Genomic DNA, 21,260 nt, shown 5'->3' on the forward strand with positions numbered 1-21,260 from the left:
AAGAGCTTGAAGTCAGCAATCCCAAAAGTCCTATGCACCCCAATGTTTATTGCAGCACCGTTTACAATAGCCAAGACGTGGAAGCAACCTAAGTGCCCAGCAACAGACGAATGGATAAAGAAGATGTGGTACATATATACAATGGAATACTACTCAGCTGCAAAACAGAACAAAATCATTCCATTTGCAATAACATGGATGGACCTTGAGAGAATTATGTTAAGTGAAATAAGCCAGCGAGAGAAGGACAATCTGTGTATGACTCCACTCATATGAGGAATTTAAAATTATGGACTAAGAACAGTTTAGTGGATACCAGGGGAAAGGTGGGGTGGGGGGTGGGCACAAAGGGTGAAGTGGTGCACCTACAACACGAATGACAAACATTAATGTACAACTGAAATTTCACAAGATTGTAACCTATCAATAACTCAATTAAAAAAAAAGAGTTGAGAAAAAAAAAAGAAATAAAACTGTGGTCTTTTAAAAGAAAATTCCAATTTACATTCAAAGGTCAGCCATAAATCTGTGTGATGGTATTAAGTTGATTGTCTTCTCTGTGACAGGTATTTAGGAACAATACTATATTGCAGAAAAAGGTTGACTCCCAATTTAAAAAAAAAAATGAAATCAACTGATGACATCTGGGTTAAGCTTGATTCCTGCTCAGCTGAAGCTCCTCTCTGACGTTTTGCACAGAGTCTGGGGCATCAGTTTCACACACCGCCCCCCCTTCATATTGAGTATGACCATTTGTGGTGAACGCCCCTGGGGAGGACCCACTAGCTTAGAATTGCCTTCCAGGGCCTCCAAATAGCCAGAGAGACCCATGAGAAGGGTCCGTGTCCTCCCAAAACTATGGCCAGAAGCAGAAATTAGAGAATTTAAGAATCAGAAAATAGTCTGCAGGCCTCTCTGGGACTTCGAGGCCTTTATTCTTCTGGAAAAGTTCTATGCTGACCCGGCAGCAGATCCAGGTTCTACAAGCGTGAAGTGTATACATTTTGGGGGTCCCTATTTAAGAGAAAAGAATGCAAAATTGCAAACACAAAATTCTGTATGAAAGCTAATATTAACATAGACTAAAAAAGAAAATTATAAATTTTTTTTTAAAGATTGGTACCTGAGGCATCTGTTGTCAATCTTCTTTTTTTTTTTCCTTCTTCTTCTCCCCAAAGCCCCCCAGTACATAGTTGTATATTTTAGTAGTGGGTCCTTCTAGTTGTGGCATGTGGGACTCCGCCTCAGCGTGGCTTGATGAGTGGTGCCACGTCCACGCCCAGGAATCAGGGAGACCCTGGGCCGCTGAAGCAGACCACACGAACTTAACCACTCGGCCACTGGGCCGGCCCCTATAAATTGTAAAAAGCTGACAAATAAACAAATGTTTTTACTTTCTGGAGCTTCTGTCAATCCTTCAGTTTTTGATTTTGGCCTCCACTGGGAAATTTCCTTCTCATCATATTTGAATTTTGGTATAATTAATGATTTTGAAAAACACAAAACTAATCTGAAACTAAGGCACTCCAAGAGGAACTAAATATCTTTTTAAATTGCTATTATATTTGCTGTAACCATATAATCAAGTTACTCTTGTATTATACACATTGAACTTTCATAAAGTCGTAGAACTTGGTTGTTGGAACATGGACTTCTTCAGGCCCCTGCTATGTCAGGGGCAATTCTGTGACCTACCATACTTGGTCAAGACAAGATCCATCATGTGCACTAAGATGTAATCCACCACTTTGGGATCTGTCAAATATGCAACATTGCACAGAGATCACTCATTGTAGTAATACTGTTACGGGTTTTTGTCCTCAGGCTCAGGAGTTCCAACAAATTCTATTTTACCCAGTTAACACAAAAATGTGTTTACAATTGTATACATTGCAGGAGAGAACTTCCATTTTGACTAGGTATGAAGGAGAATCAAATCTTCCGCTTATAATTTTACATGCATGATGTTTGGAAGAATTTTGCAGAGCCGCTTCTGGCTCCATACATTTCAAATCTTATTTCTCCTCAGTTTCCCACATACTTCTGAAGTTGAGTGCATGGGACATGTTCAAATTGTGATATGACCTTTTGTCCCTAAAAAATTGGGTCACAACGCCAAGAGTTGTAGCACAGTGGTGGCAGGAATATTCCCGGAAGCCATTCCCACACCACGGCAGCTAACTACAACATAACTATCTACAGAAACAACTCAAACCACATACACATTCCACCAACCCAAATTAAATGTGTCCCCAATTCATCTTCCCCCTAGACCTGCCCCCAGATGTCCATGGCTGCACCAACACTCCTCCACACAGGTGTGGAGTGTGACAGAGGGGAAGCTGGAGTGGAAAGAGCCTGATTTAACCAACTGCAGTCAATGTGTCTCTCTTTTGCAAACTTTATAAAAACTATGACCATTTGCATATATTCTCAGTATCCCTCCCTGGGTCTTGGAACGGCCCATGCAAATGAGGAGTGCTGAAATGTAAACTTTATTATCTTAAATTAGCATCAGTGAGTCTGTTCTTATCTCTCATTTCATAATCATGTTGATTGACCAAAGCATAATGGGTGAAAGGAGAGAAAAGCTGAATTGAGCAGAACTTTCATTTCTGATACTCCAAATCTGTTCAAGCAACAAATAACTTTTTGATATGTCAAAGTGGCCTCATCTACCCGCGGACCCTGGAGTGCAAACATTCACCCTTATATTGTTCCCAGAGAGCCACCCACTCCCATCACAGTCTATGCTAATGACCAGAAATATCTAATTTGTACCACCACCCCAGATAGGATGGGATTACAAGGAATCTGTTCAGGTAGACATGGTCCAATGATCATTTTCCTATAAACAAAATAATCTTGCAAAGTGGGATGAGCTAACACTTGGAGAATTTCATGAATGACACAATGTTGATTCTTCTTGAATTGTTGGGACTAGTTTGTGCTAGAACAATTTGCAAATGCAAATTGCAAAAAAAGAAACCCACCATAATTTCTCAGAATAATTTGTTCCCTATCCACTTTCCCTACCTAAGAATCACGAATCTGTATATTGATACTTAGGGACAGGCTTTCTATGCAGAGCATCTGGACAAATCTCCTTACCTAGTGGCCCACAAGCAAAAACATATTCTGCAGACCCTAATCTTCTGAGATTCCCCTAGCAAAAAGGACTCAGAGGTCCGGGAAATTGGGGAAAGTCTCATACTGTATTCTTCTTGGGGATAAACAAAGCACCCTACCAAATGAAAGGGTCTAAGAAACCTTGCAATAAATAAACCTATTTATCCCAGTATTCTCTACATGTATTTGTTTTCCAAGCAATGTCTAACAAAATGTGGTAGAATTAGAGTTTCGCAGATCATGCTGTGGGCGCATTTTCTTGGCTTATTGTCAGTATTGTAGAGTTTCTAGATCAATGTTTCTCAAAAGTGTTTTTTTCTACCACTTTTCCCCTTTCTCAATGTGCTCCAGCCACATAGACCTTCTTGTGTATCTTCTATCATGCCCAAAATATTCCCATTTCAGGAATTCAGTACTCGCTGTTCCCTCTGCCTGGAACTCTTTTCCTCCAAATAGGCTCATGATTTGTTCTTTCACTTCATTCAAGTCTCTGCTCAAAAGTCAGCTTTTCAGAGAAACCTTGTGTAATGGACTGAATTGTGCCCCCCCCAGAAATTCATATGTTGAAGCTCTGACTCCCCAATGTGACTATATTTGAAGATTTGACCTTTACAGAGGTAATTAAAGTTAATTGAAGTCATAAGGGTGGGGCCCTAATCTGATATAACTAGTGTCCTTATAAGAAGAGGAAGAGACGCCAGGAGTGCCTGTGCACAGAGAAGAGGCCATGTGAGGACTCAGCAAGAAGGCAGCTGTCTACAAGCCAAGGAGAGAGTCCTCACCAGAAACCAAGCATGTCAGCACCTTCATCTCGGACTTTCAGCCTCTAGAACTGTGAGAAAATAACTCTCTGTTGTTTAAGCTACACAGTATGTGGCATTTTGTTATAGCGGCCCTAGCAGGCTAACACTCCCTCCCTGACCACCCCATCTAAAATTAGCACTTCCTATTATTCTCTTCTCTCCTTGTTCTGCTTCATTTTTCTGCAGAGCACTTATGACTATTTGACATTACGTATGCATGTCTCTAGGAGCCTGAGAGGCAGTAGAGTATAGTCAATAAGCGTTGGGCTCTGGGTCCAAATCTTGGCTCTGCCACTTTCTAGTGGTGTAATCCTTGATGAGTTATGAAAGCTCCATGAGCTTTTCCATCTGTAAAATGGTATGATAGAAGTGGTACTTATTTCAAAGGCATCGTTCCAAGACTGTAATGAAACCTAACATGTCAAGTGCTTAGACTAGTACCTGGAACAATACAAGGATTCAGTAACTGTTACCTACCATTGCTTATTGTCTGTCTACCCCACTGGAATGTAAGCTCCATAAGTCAGAGACTTTGTTTCATCCATGGATATGTTCGCAGCCCCCAAATCAGTGCCTCCAGGGCATATGTTAAGTCCTCCATAAATAAATTTACCTGCAAATATAAATAAATGAAGGTCTATGGGCTTCTTCTCAAAGTTCACAAAGAATTTAAATTCTTTGTTGTCACTTTCATGATGGTCTTTTTTATTGAATGAGCACCTTAATATCTGCCACTCCCAGCTGATTTCAGAGCCCTCATTTTTGTGTTGACTTCAGTAATCTTGCCAAGTGATATGACTTTAATTGACATGAGCTAATGCACCAAGTTCCAAGGGGCAGTTACCAAGGGGCAGAGGAATATAGGCTTTCCTTCTCAAAAGGTTCCAAGTGGAGCAGTCAGTACTCCATTCACATTGTGAGGGATGCTTCTTTTCAGCCAAACTTCATCCACATAATAAAATCAAAGCACTTCATTTAAAATTCATTAGTCTTGTTTGTATTTAATTTTTTGAATTGGTTTTGTAGCTGTACATAATTTGATATTCCAGATATCAGTCAATGGCATTTTGGTCCCTTCCACCGGCGGACTTCAGAACTTTCATTGCTCTCTGGCATGTCATTGGATGAGTCATTCTTTATGGCTCAGCCAGATGAATGCAGAGTCCAGATCAGAGGCACAGTGGGTTTGGAATTACCTCCAACAGGTCACAATTATCTGAGACAGGCTTTCGCCCAGCTGTCACTAAGAGCACAGTAGGTGGTGTCAGAGTAATTCCCCGGGAATTTTACTCCCAAATATCAGCATCTGCAGCCACATGTGCCTCAAATCGTCATGTAAATCAACAATGGGAGCATTCACCGTTAAGGAAATCAACAGGACAGTTTAATCAGCAATGTACTATGCCCCTCTATTTTCACAGATGTATATTTTTCAATGATGTTGATGTTACCCACCACATGGTAAAGAATTTGCTGTCATTATGGTAGCAAATTGCATATTCTCTCTGGAACCCACCCCGAATTATGGTAAATCAAATGGACAGATCACCAGTGTTTCAAACGTCTCCATCTTTCTATAGCTGCTATGCCTGCTAGGCACGACCCCAAGCAATCAGTTTGGATTGGGGTAAAAGCCTTTATACATAAAAGTCCTCAAGCTCTGAAGGAGGTTCTAGTAAATTCTAATATTTAATCTTCCAGTGGTGCAGTATTTTTTGTAAATTAAGAAAACCTTTAAAACAAACAACAAACAATTAGAAATTGAAATTTAAAAAAGCAATACCATTTACAATAGCATAAAAAGTGTTAAATGCTTAGGGATAAATCTGACAAAAATTGTTCAAGACCAGTATACAGTATATTGTTGCAAAAAGTTAAAGACCCAAATAAAATGGAAAGATATATTATGTTCACACGTCAGAAGACTTAATATTGTTAAAATATCAATTCTCGGGGCCGTCCCTGTGGCACAGCGGTTAAGTTAGCACGTTCCACTTCAGCGGCCCAGGGTTCGCTGTTTCGGATCCTGAGTGCGGACATGGCACTGCTTGTCAAACCATGCTGTGGTAGGCGTCCCACATATAAAGTACAGGAAGATGGGCACAATGTTAGCTCAGGACCAGTCTTCCTCAGCAAAAAGAGGAGGATTGGCAGCAGATGTTAGCTCAGGGCTAATCTTCCTCAAAAAAAAAAAAAAAATCAATTCTCTCTTCATATTGATTCTCTCCTCATCTATAGATTCAATGCAATCCCAATCAAAATCCCAGCAGACCTTTTCACAGAAATTGTCAAGCTCATTCTAAAACACATATGGAAATGAAAACGACCTATAATAGCTAAAACAGCTTTAAAAGAATAGCAAAGTTGGGGGGATAACAGTACCTGATTTCAAGACTTATTTTAAAGCCACAGTAATTAAAACAGAATGGTACTGGTGCGAAGATTAACAATTAGATCAATGGAGCCGAATAGAGAATACAGAAATAGACCCACATATAATTAGACTTCTGATCTTTGACAAATGTGCAAAGGCAATTCAGTGGCGCAGGCATAGTCTTTTCAACAAATGGTGCTGCAATAATCGAATGTCCACATGAACTCTAACCCATCTCCCTTACCACAAACAAAATTAACTCAAAATAGATCATAAACCTAAATATAAAATCTAAAACTTCTAGAAGAAAAAATAGGAGAAGACTTTGTGACTTTGAATTAGGCAAAGATTTCTTAGATGTGACATGAAAAGCACAATTCATAGAAGAACCAATTGATAAATTGGACTTCATTAAAATTATAAACTTCTTTGCTTTAAAAGACGTTTTTAAGTGAATGAAAAGACAAAACTCAGACCGTGAAAAAAGCCCTTGCAAATCTTATATCTGATAACTGACTTGTATCTAGAATATATAAAGAACTCTCAAAATGCAATAAGAAAATAGACCATCCAAGTAAAAAATGGGTAAAAGAGTGAACAGACACTTCACAAAACAAATCCAAAATTGCAAATAAGCACTTGAAAATATGTTCAACGTCATTAGGGCAACACATGTTAAAACACAAGGAAGTACCACTTCACACTATTGGAACAGCCGAAATTAAAAAGACTGACAATACTAAGTGTGGGTGAGTAGATGAAGGAACTGGAATTCTCATAGACTGCTGGTAGGGATATAAAATGGTATCCCCATTTTTTGGAAAAATTACCATTTTCCCAAAATGGTAACCACTTTGGAAAACAGTCTGGCAATTTCTTAAAAATTCACCAGACATCTGATACATAATCCATCCATTCTATTAGGTATTTACCCAGGAGAAATGAAAGCACGTGTCCATATACAGATTTGTACAGGAATGTTCATAACAGCTTTATTTGTAGCAGCCTAAAATGGGAAACAATTCAAATGTTCACCAACAGGTGAATAGATAAACAAATGGATATCCATACAATGAAAAGCTATTAAGCAATGCAAAGCAATGAATTATTGATATGCACAACATTACAGATGAATTTCAAAATAATTACGCCAAATGAAGGAAGCTAGAAAAAAAGAGACATATCGTATGATTCCATTTATATAAAATTCTAGAAAATGTAAACTAATATACAGTAACAGAAAATAGATCAGTGGTTGACTGAGGATTGGGGGCGCCGGGGGTGGGGGGGCAGGTAGAACAGGGGTAGGAAAGTGTCTTAGTCTGTTCGGGCTGCTGTAACAAAATACCACCGTCCAAGTAACTAATAAACAACAGAAATTTATGGCTCACAGTTCTGGATTCTGGAAGTCCAAGCTTAGATGTTAGCCTGAGTGGGCGAAGGTCCTCTTCTGGGTCACAGACTTCTTGTGTCCTCACAGTGGAAGGGACTAGGGAACACTCTGGAGCTTCTTATATAAGGCACTAATCCCATTCATGAGGGCTCCACCCTCATGACCTAAGCACCTCCCACCTCCTAATACCATTACCTTTGGGGGTTAGAATTTCAACATATGAATTGCAGGGGGACACAAATGTTCAGACCACCGCAGAAACGGACATGAGAAAATTTTGGGCTGATGGATATGCTCATCATTTGATTGTGGTCATGAGTTCATGGGTGTATACATATATCAAAACTTATCAAATTGTACAATTTAAGTATGTACAGTTTATTGTATGTCAATTTTACCCTCAAAAGAGCTATTTAAAAAGAAAACTTTTAAGTCTACCTCGAAGATTATGCTCTCTCAGAATTCTCCATGTGGATCAGAATTGCCTCAGATCCAGTAAATGACACCGCTTCTCACCCTCTTCTTCTGGAAACTTTCTTTTGCCACCATCTTCCTAATATTACATCCTCTGGGTTCCTCCTGGCCCCTCAGAGCCTCCCTTTTGAGTTTTCTTCCCTGGCTCTTATCCTTCCCTTGTCCTCTCCTGAACTCCATATTTCCACCAGGTTCCCAACGAACATCTCCACACCACTTACAATTTAGCAAGTGCAGAACTACAAATCTTCCCCCATCCTAACCTGCTGCCCAGCCTGTGTTCGGGTCTCAGTTTGTAGCACCACCGTCTCCCCAGCCACCCAAGCCAGACATAGCACAGTGGATGAGAGCGCAGGACTAGATTTGAATGCCAGCCTTTTCACTTACCAGCTATGTGCCCTGGTTTACCTCTCTCTGTCTCGTTTCTTTGTATAACGAGTCTCCTCCTCATAAGGTTACTGTGAAGATTAAATAAGATGACAAACATAAAGTGTTTACACAGTGACTGACACACAGTAAAAGCTCAATGATCATTAGTATCATTGACAACATCTACCTTCTTCCATCTAATTATTCACCAAGCACTGTTCATGTCACTTCTGCAGCCTCCCTGTCCCCTTCTTGCCTTTCCCTCTGCCATCCCCTATCTGACTCATTACATCTCAATACCATGTTGAGACAGCCTACTCTGACCTCTCTTCTCTGCAGCCCATTCTCTCAAGTGCTACCTACGTGCTTCCTGAACTCAGGTCAGATCATGCACTTTTGTGATCAAAGACCTTTGATTGGTTCCCCTTGTCCAAATTGCATAGTCCTTAGCAGGGCATGCAAGAGACTGTAAGCTTTGACACTACCCCACTTTTCCACCTTCAGCTCTTAAGACACTCTCTAGCCTGAACCCCATATTATTTAGCTATTCCTAACTCTTCCCTATCCTCCACAAACCCTGCCTGCCTACTGTCACGAGTTTGTTTAAGGAGGGTGTTCCTTGGCTCTCCAGGCTCAGGCTCAGCTCAGCAGCGATCTTTTTAATGAACTCAACCCAATTCCCTAACTGGAATTAATCAGTCTCTTCAGTGCTGCCATTGCACTTTGCTGATCCGGCAGTCTGGGAGCTTACATTATTGTCATTTATCTATTTGCCTCTTCCTCTCACTTTGTCTAGGCAGTCAGTGAAGACTTGCTGAATGGAATGAAATGGAAAGAAAGAACATGACAAACAGTCTGCCTAACAGCTGCCTGACATCTCCCTGGTAAAGTCACCTGCTCATGGAGGTTCTCTGTAGATTGACATTTTACAAATTAGCATCCCCTTCAAGCTGAAAGAGCACCAGGGAGCCACCTCATTGGGAGGCACGCTAGAGTAATAGCAGCAACACCACTCATGGGTTGGAGGAGCCGGAGAAGAGAAGCAAATAAACTACAACAAATGCCGACTTCATCTTGGGTGTTCTCAATGATTCTTTCTGAAATGACGATGTCTCTCTCCTGAAAGGAAGCTGTTTACTGTTCATGGCTTAGGAATGCCAGTAAAGCGTCCCAGAGACCTCCCCATTCCTATTACTTTATAAATTAGGGTGCCAACTTCCAGCTGGGACGGAAGACTCTGCATGGCCTTGCAAAATCCTAGAGGGAAGAATTCAGGAGGTACTGACAGTGGTATGTCCTTGATAGACTTTGCCAGCCACTCACCAATGCAACTGCCAAGTGGGGATGGGGACAGGGTTAGAAGATGAGAAGAGGCATGAACTCAAGAGGGTGGCTGCCAGTCTCCCCCCGCAAATTTACAAATTCTCCAGGTGGTCCTTTCAAAGTGGAAATGATTCTTTCAGTGGGTTTTAGTTTTGTAGACTATTATCTTTAAAATTTTTTCACTAAAGCAGTCACTGGTAACTCACCTTATGAGTCCATGTCAGCATAGTTTATTGCCCTTTCTTTTCTCAGAACCTTTGCAGTTACCATACAACCCACATAACTATCATTCAGGGCCCACCTTCTACTGCTAATGGTGGGCCACAGGAATGTCTAAGCAGAAGACAGCTGAGAGTGCCAGCTACTGGTGCTGCAAGCAAAAACTAATGCACCAAGGGGAGAAGGAAAAGGGGCCACATTGCCATCGATTACTGAGCCCATTCTCTCTTTCTGTGTCTGTCTCCACTCTCAGAGGGCGGGACCATCACTTACTCTTCTTCATACCCCAGCATCTAGTTAAGAGGTTGGGTTCTAGAGGAATTAAATGTTTGTTGAACAACTGAATAAACTAGGGCGCCTCTCAGGAAAGCGTTCAGAGCAGGACATCTTAGGACGAGTTTTCTCATGTGGGAAGAATATTGTTCCTTCTTCCTTGATATTAGTTGTATCAACTATGTTTGAAGGAAAATTCACTTTTTCTAGACACAGGTTCATAGGTACACTAACATGACTTCTAAGTAACTTTTAACTCTGAAATTTAGAAAATGTAGGAAAAATTCTTCCTATGTTTGGGAATGCATAGGAAGAATATATATAACAATGAGGTTTACTTGAAGTCAGGTACTTTTCGTTCCAGATAAACTGAATACAAAGAACTCGAGGCCTCTGGTGTCGTTCCTAATCCTGCCCGGTGAACTCTCCTCTCTGGAATGGTTTGGGAGAATCACCTTTCAATTCCTCTATGCTTTGCCGCTGAGTTACAGAGTAACCTAACAGCAGTCTTCTCAGAACTCACGGGGCTGTTTAAATAGAGCAAAGTCCACAGAAAGTTCCACCGAGATGTGCTGAGCAAAGGCCAAAGGCCCAGAAGGAAAGAAGTGCAGACTCTGAGCAGAGCTGCCCTCATCTGGAGCGTGAAGCCCACCTGCCCAGGGGGTCCGTGTGGCTGGCAATGAGCCCCGGGCTGTCAGCCTTCCTGAGAGAGTGCCCCAGCTGGCTCCTGTTTTCCGGGGTCTTCCTGCCTGTGACTCTGCTGCTGCTCCTCCTCATTGCCTACTTCAGGATCAAACTGATGGAGGGTAAGTGTGAAGCCACACAGGGAGGGGCAGAAGTCCTTTCCCATGGTACACCTTGGGGACAAGCTGATGCACAGTCAGTGCTTCTTGGAGGCCTGGAGCAACGCACCTCTCGGATTTGTAGGTACTTCTCAGTAAGCGCTCTCTCAAGGTATCTTCACTGGTGAACACGCAAAGTGTGATCCTTCCAGCAGCGTGGATAGTGCACGAGGCTCTGAAGGCCTGCATTGGGGACCCCTTAACTGCAGCCCCTCACAGACAGGCAGACTGTGAATCAGCAATTTTGACATGGGACTGCTTACCTCTTTCAGGGTCACAGATTCACAAACACTGAAACCTTTTTCATGGTCTGCCTTCCCTACCTGACAGATACCAGGTGTGTGTTTGTATGTGCCCATGAGTGTGTGTGCACACACGCTTCTTCTCATCCACTGAACTTCGATTAAGGAAATGTGCCAACCATTGTGCTATCATGGTGTTTGACAAGTGTCAATCTATAACAGATATTTGATGGCTTGGTGTGAACTTCCCGTTAGACTGTAGGCTGAAGATGCAAAAAAAAAGCCCCAAAACCAACTCAGGAAGCTTAACACGGACACGGGCAGTTGGGTCCTGGATTGAAACTGTTTATTCTGCTGTAACTGAAGTTAATGCCACTGGACTGTGATTTGATGGAGTATGTGTTAGTAACGTACCCAGCATACATGCGATTGATATCATAGGGGTTAACAGCTATTTCAGCAATGTCAGCAAAATCAGTAATATTTCTTCAGTTGGATGGTGTCATAAAGTACTAAAAAAAACCCTCCCCTCCCACAAAAACTTGCCAAGTGCAAGCAATGCCTTCATGAATGTTATTACAGCATATCAGCAGATGTTCGGAATCTCTAGCGAAGAATGTCATCACATATGACCTAAAATCAAATAGAAGTACAATTCGGAGTATTTCTTTCTAAGATGAGATTTAGAACATAAAGAAATCCTGGAGGACGGAGAGTGTGTTATGAACTGTAAGTTTTCAATCATAAGGTACTCAAACATCCCCCTAGCCTTTCTTTTTTGTCTCGTTTTTATGAACAGCTCTCTTGTTGAGAGGCCCAGCTGTATTCCCTCTTGCTCTATGGCATTTATGTGATCAATCCTTTTCCTTATTAAGTTAGTTTATCCTGCACTGCCCCAAGATCAGTCTGCTGGATGTTCTGCCACCCAGCCATTCATGAACACTGAGCCCTGGAAAAGAGCCTCTGAAAAAGGAAGAGAAAATTAGAAATCCCCAAAGTCCTAACTACAGCATCCCTTCAGAGTCTTCCAAATCAGTTTAATGCCCAGCCACTGCAAATATTTCCATTTTGAAGGTCTTTTAAAGTTGTTGCAGTGGCCACTGTCACTCACATGCATGCCAGGCTCCCACTGACACTGAGCACCCTGAGAAACAGTGAAAGGATAATGATGTCACAGTCAGGGACTTGAATAGTTCATGTCACTTCCAAGTTTCATCACTGGCCACCTCTTCAGCTAGATAAAATTTTTAGCATCTGAAAAATATATCAAGAATGAAACGAGGTAAACAATAAGCTCATGGATCCCAAAGTCTCTTACTGGCCTCTACTTATCAGTTATTATAGGTCAGGTCATTCAGCGGGACACCTGGTATTTGGGACAGACTCTGCAAAAAAGGAAGAATCTTGGTTTTATAGCTTTACTTGTCCCTTGGGTGATATTTGGGGGAAAACATCTATAATATGTAAAGTGTAAATGAGTCTACAGTATTTTACTCAGATATTTAGATAATTCTGAGGAATAAACATATCAATCACATTCCTTCAGAATGCCCTGGAAAATTCAACTTGCCCTTGAGAGTGTGGCTGGGTATCACAGGTGCTGATGTGGGAGGAAATGCAGGTAAAGTGCTGTATACACTCTCAGGCCCAGAGGAAGTGCTCGATGCATGTCTGTCACTGTAATCACGACAGTACCAGGCCCAGGGCAAGCGCTCGATGCATGTCTGTCACTGTAATCACGACAGTACCAGGCCCAGAGGAAGTGCTCGATGCATGTCTGTCACTGTAATCACGACAGTACCAGGCCCAGAGGAAGTGCTCGATGCATGTCTGTCACTGTAATCACGACAGTACCAGGCCCAGAGGAAGTGCTCGATGCATGTCTGTCACTGTAATCACGACAGTACCAGGCCCAGAGGAAGTGCTCGATGCATGTCTGTCACTGTAATCACGACAGTGCCAGGCCCAGGGGAGGTGCTCGATGCATGTCTGTCACTGTAATCACGACAGTACCAGGCCCAGGGGAAGTGCTCGATGCATGTCTGTCACTGTAATCACAACAGTGCCAGGCCCAGGGCAAGCGCTCGATGCATGTCTGTCACTGTAATCACGACAGTACCAGGCCCAGGGGAGGTGCTCGATGCATGTCTGTCACTGTAATCACAACAGTGCCAGGCCCAGGGGAGGTGCTCGATGCATGTCTGTCACTGTAATCACAACAGTGACAGGCCCAGGGGAAGTGCTCGATGCATGTCTGTCACTGTAATCACGACAGTGCCAGGCCCAGGGGAGGTGCTCGATGCGTGTATGTCACTGTAATCACGACAGTGCCAGGCCCAGGGGAGGTGCTCGATGCGTGTATGTCACTGTAATCACAACAGTGCCAGGCCCAGGGGAGGTGCTCGATGCATGTCTGTCACTGTAATCATGACAGTACCAGGCCCAGGGCAAGCGCTCGATGCATGTCTGTCACTGTAATCACGACAGTACCAGGCCCAGGGGAGGTGCTCGATGCATGTCTGTCACTGTAATCACGACAGTGCCAGGCCCAGGGGAGGTGCTCGATGCGTGTATGTCACTATGATCATGACAGTACCAGGCCTGGAGGAAGGGCTTGATGTGTGTACATCACTGTGATCATCACACACCCTTCCATCTTCAACACATCCCTGCCCAAGTAGGTTGCCTAGAGATTAAGTCTCAGACAATATTATCATCTTAAGTTTTAGCTCAATAAAATTGGAACTGCTCCTAAAGCATTTGAGTGAAAGGAGCAGAGGGCCCCATAGAACTGTTCTGTCTTCACAACCCTTCTCTCTTCTTCATTCCAAATTCTGATATGATACTGAGCTTCTCTTGACTTCTAGCCTTGCCCAAACTATAGGTCTGTCCCTTGCTTCTCAAAGTCTCCATTTTTTGCAACATAGCCTTTAACCCAAGGGATAGCAAAAAGGTCAGCCTCCCATGACGAGGGCCAATGCTCTCTTGGTAGAGTCCTTTCACCAACTTTGAGGCTTGCTCTAAACTGGCACCTTGTATACTTCTGGATAGGAAGAGACTGTCATTTGTCATTCAACAAATATTTGACAATCTACCATATACCAGGGATTGTCCTAGATGGTGGAACAGTTTGTTACTATGTGTTTTCAGGACTGAGACAAAATGATCCCAGTTCTGGAAAACTACAAAAGGCATCTGGCACAATCACCAGTAGCTGGAGGAGAGACATTGCAAATCTGTGTGCTTCTGGCTCTGGCCTCTGTAGATGTCTGTCAAAGGGCTGTAAGAACAACCTGCCCTACCTCCTTAAGCCTGGTCCCGAAGTTAGAGCTGAGCCTTCCCTCCAGAGTTAGGACCCTCTGAACAGCTAAAGGGCACCCCAACGATGTAATGAGCCTTCATTTTCTGTGGCTTTTTCTTCTCCATTGACTCCTACTTTTGCTAGCTCTCACTCAAGGGTGTCTGGAGCTTCCAGGCTACAGGTGAGGAGTACAGGAGAAATGAGTGAGGAGGTGGAAGGAGCTAGTATTTAATATGGCGACACAAAATCTGTACACCAGTCAATGCAATGGGGGTCCCATCTGAAGTTTACTGTTGGAAAGAATACCAATGACTGTAATCTTTCTGGTACTAGTGGCCTGCCAATAACCCAGCTGGAGGATGCCAAGAAAGGACTACCCAGCTGACTGGACCAAAGCAATCTTCCTTGACATCAGTTTTCATTCTGTTGAGACTGGGTCCCAAGCATGGTGGAGTCAGGAAGTGGTGGCCCTGGGTGTTGTCCCTTATAGGTACCTGGCCAGGATGGTAGTTGAGGAGCAGTCTGTACTATATAATTCTCTCAAGAATTTTCTATTCTAACCATCCTTTGCTTATATTTCCCTCCTCTCCCAAATGGGATCTGTGCATCCTTTTTTGGAGTAATTCCTGATGACATTTTCCAGTGTTAGCAAACAACCTTAGACTAAGCATGTGATAGGGTCCAGGCCAGGCTGCCCCAAGATGCACCACTCTGGCATGTGGATTATTTTGAGCTGAAGACAGTAAGGGCTTAGAAGACTCAGGAAGGATATTCAACCTTTCCCCTATAACTGCCTAAAAGAAATTTAAAATAAAGGCCTGTCCCCAGGACAAGACTTCACCATAGACACCTTTGGGTTTCAGTAGACTGGGATGATCCTTGCTAAGCCCACTCTTATCAAAGTTCTATTTACCAAACATTTGCTTTTCCCTTTCCCTGTGGGTTGCCTTCCTCCCCTTTGAAGCCCCAAATCACTACCCGAAACGTCCTTCTTGTCTGTAGCTGAAGATAGTTAAATAAGCAGCCTTGGCCGGTTGGCTGAGTTACTCAGTGTCCCCTGAGTTTCTCCCATGAATACATGCTATTAGACTTTGATTTTCTCCTGCTAACCTGCCTTTTTAATTATTTGACCAGCATAAGAACTTTAAGAAAAAGGGCAGGGGAGGAATTCTCCCTCTTCTCGACATGTGTTTTCATTTTTATGTGTATCTAATCCCTTCAAATCCAATTTTTTCTTCTTTAAAGACAAAAACAACTCTGAGAACATGCAGCTTTTAAAAATATAGTTCTTTCTTTAGCCACGTTCCTAAGGGTAAGTAGCAATATCTTCTCTCCAATTGGAGGGCAAAAGAGATCACTTGGCCCCAAATAAAATATCACCAGTTTGTATCTCCATTTAGCAAATCTCACTTAAAAACTGTAAACAGATGGTCAAATATCATGTCATTAATCTTCCAACTACGGTTATGACAAGTGTAGTCATTTCTATTTTGTCCCTGTAAAAAAAGGGACATGGACAGATTAACTGGTGTGTTCGCAGAACCCCCAAGGCCTGCATTCTGAAACTGAGAATCAGCTTGCCTGCCTCGTCCATCCTAGGCCGTGAGACAAGGGAGGCATTTCAAGATGCGACGGGAAGTGTGTGGAGGTATTGGAGTCATTCAACATTAATCCCTGCACTTCAAGCCTCAGGAGCTAATGGTGCATGTAAACTTAATTAGTATGTAGAGAACATCAATTTTCTCACAAAGGAAGAGGAAAATTCTCTAACATCCTGCACTCTTCAATTTGTTTCAGTTGCCTTCAGGGGTGGCTCTTGAGGTGGAGGGTTGAGTCTTGAACTTTCCATAGCCAAACCCTTAGGCAACCACTGCCATGGCCATTTCACATCTCCTAGGGTGGGAGTTTTCATTATTTTCTCTCCCCAAGTCCTGAGACTCCTAAACCTCTGCATTCAGTGTCACCCCTGCCCCCTAAATACCGTCACCCAGATAAAGAACAAATGCTCTTTCAAATAACATTTCCAAAAATAGTCATTATAAAGAATTGTGTCTATTGAATGCCTGGAAGTTTTTGCATGGCGTCAGATCCAAGGGTCAAATACGTGACTAGGTTCTGGGCTTCAGAACTTACATTCTAAAATAGACAACTCAAGTACTGAAAATGTACATGGTGGCTATGCACCTTTCATCGAACTTCACATATGTTTCAGTAGTCAGCGATCAAAAAGGAATAAGTATTTGGAAATATCAGAATAACTTAAGGCTTAGCAGAGCGAAATTCTAAGAGCTCAGATTATGGAGTCCGACCAAATGGGGTTTGCAGTCTGGATCTGTAATAATGGCCACCCAACTTCTTGAAGCTTCAGTTTCTTCATCTGTAAAATAGAAATAATAACAGGACATAGCTACAGGGTTGATGTGGGAATGAAGTGAGGTGATACACATAAGGTTCTTAACAGTGTCTGTTCTGAACAACTATTGGTCATTATTACCCCTGCTGGCTTATAAATTCCAAGAAGGCAGTGTTTGTGTCATTATAATAATAGCTATTATTAAAATTATCTTGGAATGATTAAGTAAACCGCCCAAGGTCACTCACCTAGAAAGTGGCAGAGACAAGATCTGAACCCTGGCTGGCCGGCTCCGGAGCAAGCCCTCTCAGCCAGCACACTACCCCTGGAGTATTGAACACGGAGTAGGCGTTCAATCGATATCTGTTGAATGTTTGAATCCTTTTGGTCCAGGCAAACAAACTTATCACCAACACAAAAGCTGATTGGGGGAGAATTTTAAACAAGGCAAGAATTTTACAAAAGCTTTGAGAGAATTTGATTGATCTTTTTACATAACAGGACAAATTATCGATGATGGTGATTCCTCAGCATAAAGACTCAGCCCGGAGTTAAGCAGATCATATTTCTTCACCTCTTGGAAAACTTCATTGCCTGCAGAATTTTCCCCAATAACAAACTCAACTGTTTTCAAGGCCACCTGCCTAATCTCTCTCCACACTCTCCTTAACAGACCCACTGAAATAAAACAACGGCCAAACTGCAACCGCTTTCAGGAGGAGGGTAAATTATTTCTCTTGCCCTCTGCATTATGCTGCGCTCAGACACTTTATGTACTGGATAGATAACTCATGGAGATGGGTGAGCTTCCTCTTGGTCTCTCTATTCTGGTTCTCCACTCTCCAAGTTCTCTTCCTTCCATCTCATTATTCAGGTGGCCCATATTCGGCTCTACAACGTGCATCCTGATTCCTCATTCAAAGTACTTGTTGTGCAGTTAGCCCTTGGTAATTAAGTACAAGAAGGAAGAAATTACTCATATTTCAATGAATTTATGATCTAAGTCATGGGCCAGCTCGAGCAATACCTTTGAACTAGCAACAATCTATGTGGAAAGGCAGTGTAACCGCGCGGTGGAGAGTGTGGACTCTGGAATCAGCCTGCCTGGGATTGAATCTGGAATCAATCAGTGTCTGTGATCTTGGGAAAATTGCTTCATCTTGAGTTCTCTCTGCCTCACTTTGTTCATCTGTAAAGTAATAATAACAACAGTGACTACGACACAATGTCACTGCAAGAATTAAATGCACTAAGGCATACAAGGGGCTTCACATGGTGTCTGACACATAATAAGCACTCAACAAATATTAGCTGTTAAATCTTGAGGCTCCTGTTGCCTAAGGCCTGTCACCATCCACTACATATGTACCATCTCCTGAGTAAGATGACAAGCAGAGGTGGAGGCCTAGGGAATCCAGGTCAGGGAGTGTGCATGTGTCCTGGGGTACACGGCATAGAAAGCGCCCGGCAAGGGGTAAATTGCTTGGATGTGACGTGGGAGCCAAAGAGAACATTTTCAGGTTCAATTTTATAAACGTGTACCATCTCCCATGAGATCATAAGCTCCTCATCTTTGGCTTGGATGATCTGATTAAATATAATTCTGAAAATAAAACTTTTAAGAGTCAGAACCAGGTTCAGTTGTAAGTGGCGGTGGTGGTCAGGAAGAGAGGTATATTTTTCTGATGTACCAGGAAGATCTCAAGGGATACTGGCTGGGATCTCAAGAGGATCTCAGGGCTAAAGATGAAATTTGTTATTGGCAGAGAGGTAATAGTGGAAGCTACAGGAGCAGATCCAAGTACCCAGATAGATGGAGCATAATAAAGCCAAAGGGAGGAGAGAAACGGGGCATGGGGGCTCGCGTCAAATGCTACAGAGGAACGAAGCTGGATATTGGAAAAGGCCACTAGATTTGGGATGCCACTGCTGAGTTTTATTATTTCACAGAGTAGCTTTAAGTAAAGTTATATTTTAAGGAGTTAAAGAGTGTGCAGGTTGTGAAAAGTTGAAACTGTCAGTTTTTAGTAAAAGATGCCACAGGGTAAAAGGAAGAAGCCAATTTGACATGTCTGAAGACTGTAAATGCCCAAACACACATTTTGGGGAGGGAAGCAGGGACAGAAACCCTATCTTATTTCCACATCCCCAGCCCCTGGCCTACAGACAGCCTTAATAAATGCTTACTGCATGTGGGGGTCTTAAATTTAATCTACACTTAATCTGCTAAATGTAAAATATACCTAGCATGTAACAATTTTTATTACAATGGTAATTGATCCACTCTATCCGGGACCATTCCTTAGAAATAAGCATCTACATGTCTTTGGGAAGGGGCTGAGGAGGTAAGGAGACACCTGCAATGGGACCTGCTCTGAAAACCCAGACTCTAACTTGCGGCAGCCACCAGCCTGGACGCGCTGGACAACAACCACTTATGTGGAGTAAATGACCAACGGCACGCAGCTGTCTCCAAAGCATTAACTGATATTTTTCTTTTCAGTTAATGAAGAACTGTCCCAGATGCCTCGTCACCAACCCAATCGCAAGGCTGGCTCGTCCCCGTACCGGAGAATGAAACGAACGTGACTGCTGGGGACTGATCAACGGCGGAAAGCACAGGGAATCTCTACTGGTCAGACAGCAATGGTCAACGGCTTTGCTAACACAGCGGGTGAAACCAGAACCACAGAAAAATAGAACACTAAGATGCTCGTGCTGAACCGCGTTGAAAAGTGGCAGCTATTATCCCAGAGGACTTCTTGAGACTCAGCTCAAACAGCAGTTCTTCAGAGAACACCAAGAATATAAGATTCTCTTGGGTGTGCTCTATGGACTGGACACATTTAACTTTTTAACTTTCATAGGTCTTCTCTAAAAGGTGTATTTCTGAAATAAAATTCTTAAACGTCATTATTACATAATCCCATGGAAGCCCACATTATTCTGATTTGAGAAGTGAAGAAACTCTAGTAGAGATCAAATGGACAGCAAAGAGGAAAGCCCCGAGAGCTCCGTGGACCCCTCTGTGAGTCTCCCCACTTCCTCCTCCTGCAGCTTGGCAAGTCTTAATGACTCCTTTTCGGGCATCTTTTCTGGCCCCGAGTTTGCTTCTCTCCTTTTCCCAGTTGCTTCCACAGACCACATCATCGTGACAACCCACAATACCAGCAGAATCTCTTGATACTTGGGATGGATCCCCGTGAATGTAGCTTTCAGCACGACGTGACTTAGAAATACCGGCAACGTGGTGCTGGGAAGAGGAGAGAACAGAATGTTTGTTCATGTAACTCATATGGAGAATAATTCAAGCCTTTGCCTCTAAAGCCAAAACATCAGGGAGCTATTTCTAAAAACAGAAATAAGTCAACATTTCTCTAGTAGAATTCTTCTCTCAGTGGGATCTCCGAAGAGCCGACATAGACAACTGAAAAGAAACATTTAATCCAAAGTGGTAGTTAAAACAGACTGTGATTACTATCGTGTTCTCCAGTTTCCTAGTTAACGTTAACAAAGGATGCTTAACATGTCCTAAGCAGAAGTCTGGTTATATTCCAATCTTTGCTATGAATCTAACAGGCTCTTAGACTGATTAACTTTATCAAACCTAACGAATTTGGTCATCTCTGTAAGAAATTGCACCAATTTCTGTAGCAACAATCATACTAAAGATCACGTGGATGACCAAACGCAAGAACGCACCACCAGTGCTGAATATTTTCTGCCTCTCCCCACCCCCACCCAACTCTAAAATTCTTCTTATGCATCCACTAAGTTATTAGTCTCCGTTGGCACTTCTTGCATGATACAAAACTCACTGTTCAACTGAAGACACTCATTTCTGAGTTTTGTTGCATTTGATTACAGTGGAAACGTCTGCTAGGGCTTTCAGACTGAGGTAATTTAGAATAAGTGTTCATGCCATATGCAAGGAATAACAATATTCTCTCGGTTCTGGGAGGGATCTCTTTTTAGCCCTTGGTGGAAACCAGCTTATGTAAAAATGCTTTCTTAACAGAAGGCGTGAAAGGTTGCATCGCATTCCCAGCTGCCAGCCAAGTCTGTGGTTCGGCCACGAGCATTTGCTCCACCTTCTGGAATCGGGCACTTCTGAAGCCTCACATTTGGCTCTCATGGATGCCACTGCACCCTCTGCCTGACCAGG

The 21,260-nt window shown here is 42.7% G+C and overlaps 1 protein-coding gene across 1 annotated transcript in view; it reads left to right on the plus strand.

The window, feature by feature from the left end:
- The window catches only part of SMLR1 (small leucine rich protein 1), a 35,537-nt gene extending 15,709 nt beyond the window's left edge, over positions 1-19,828 (plus strand). The window contains 3 exon segments of the mRNA XM_070496457.1: positions 10,897-11,005; positions 11,008-11,163; positions 19,599-19,828. Coding sequence (XP_070352558.1) covers positions 10,897-11,005; positions 11,008-11,163; positions 19,599-19,684 — 351 coding nt within the window. The 3' untranslated portion in view covers positions 19,685-19,828.
- The last annotated feature ends 1,432 nt before the right edge of the window (positions 19,829-21,260 follow it).

Source organism: Equus asinus, chromosome 24 (assembly GCF_041296235.1).
Source record: "Equus asinus isolate D_3611 breed Donkey chromosome 24, EquAss-T2T_v2, whole genome shotgun sequence".
Taxonomy (NCBI): Eukaryota; Metazoa; Chordata; class Mammalia; order Perissodactyla; family Equidae; genus Equus; species Equus asinus.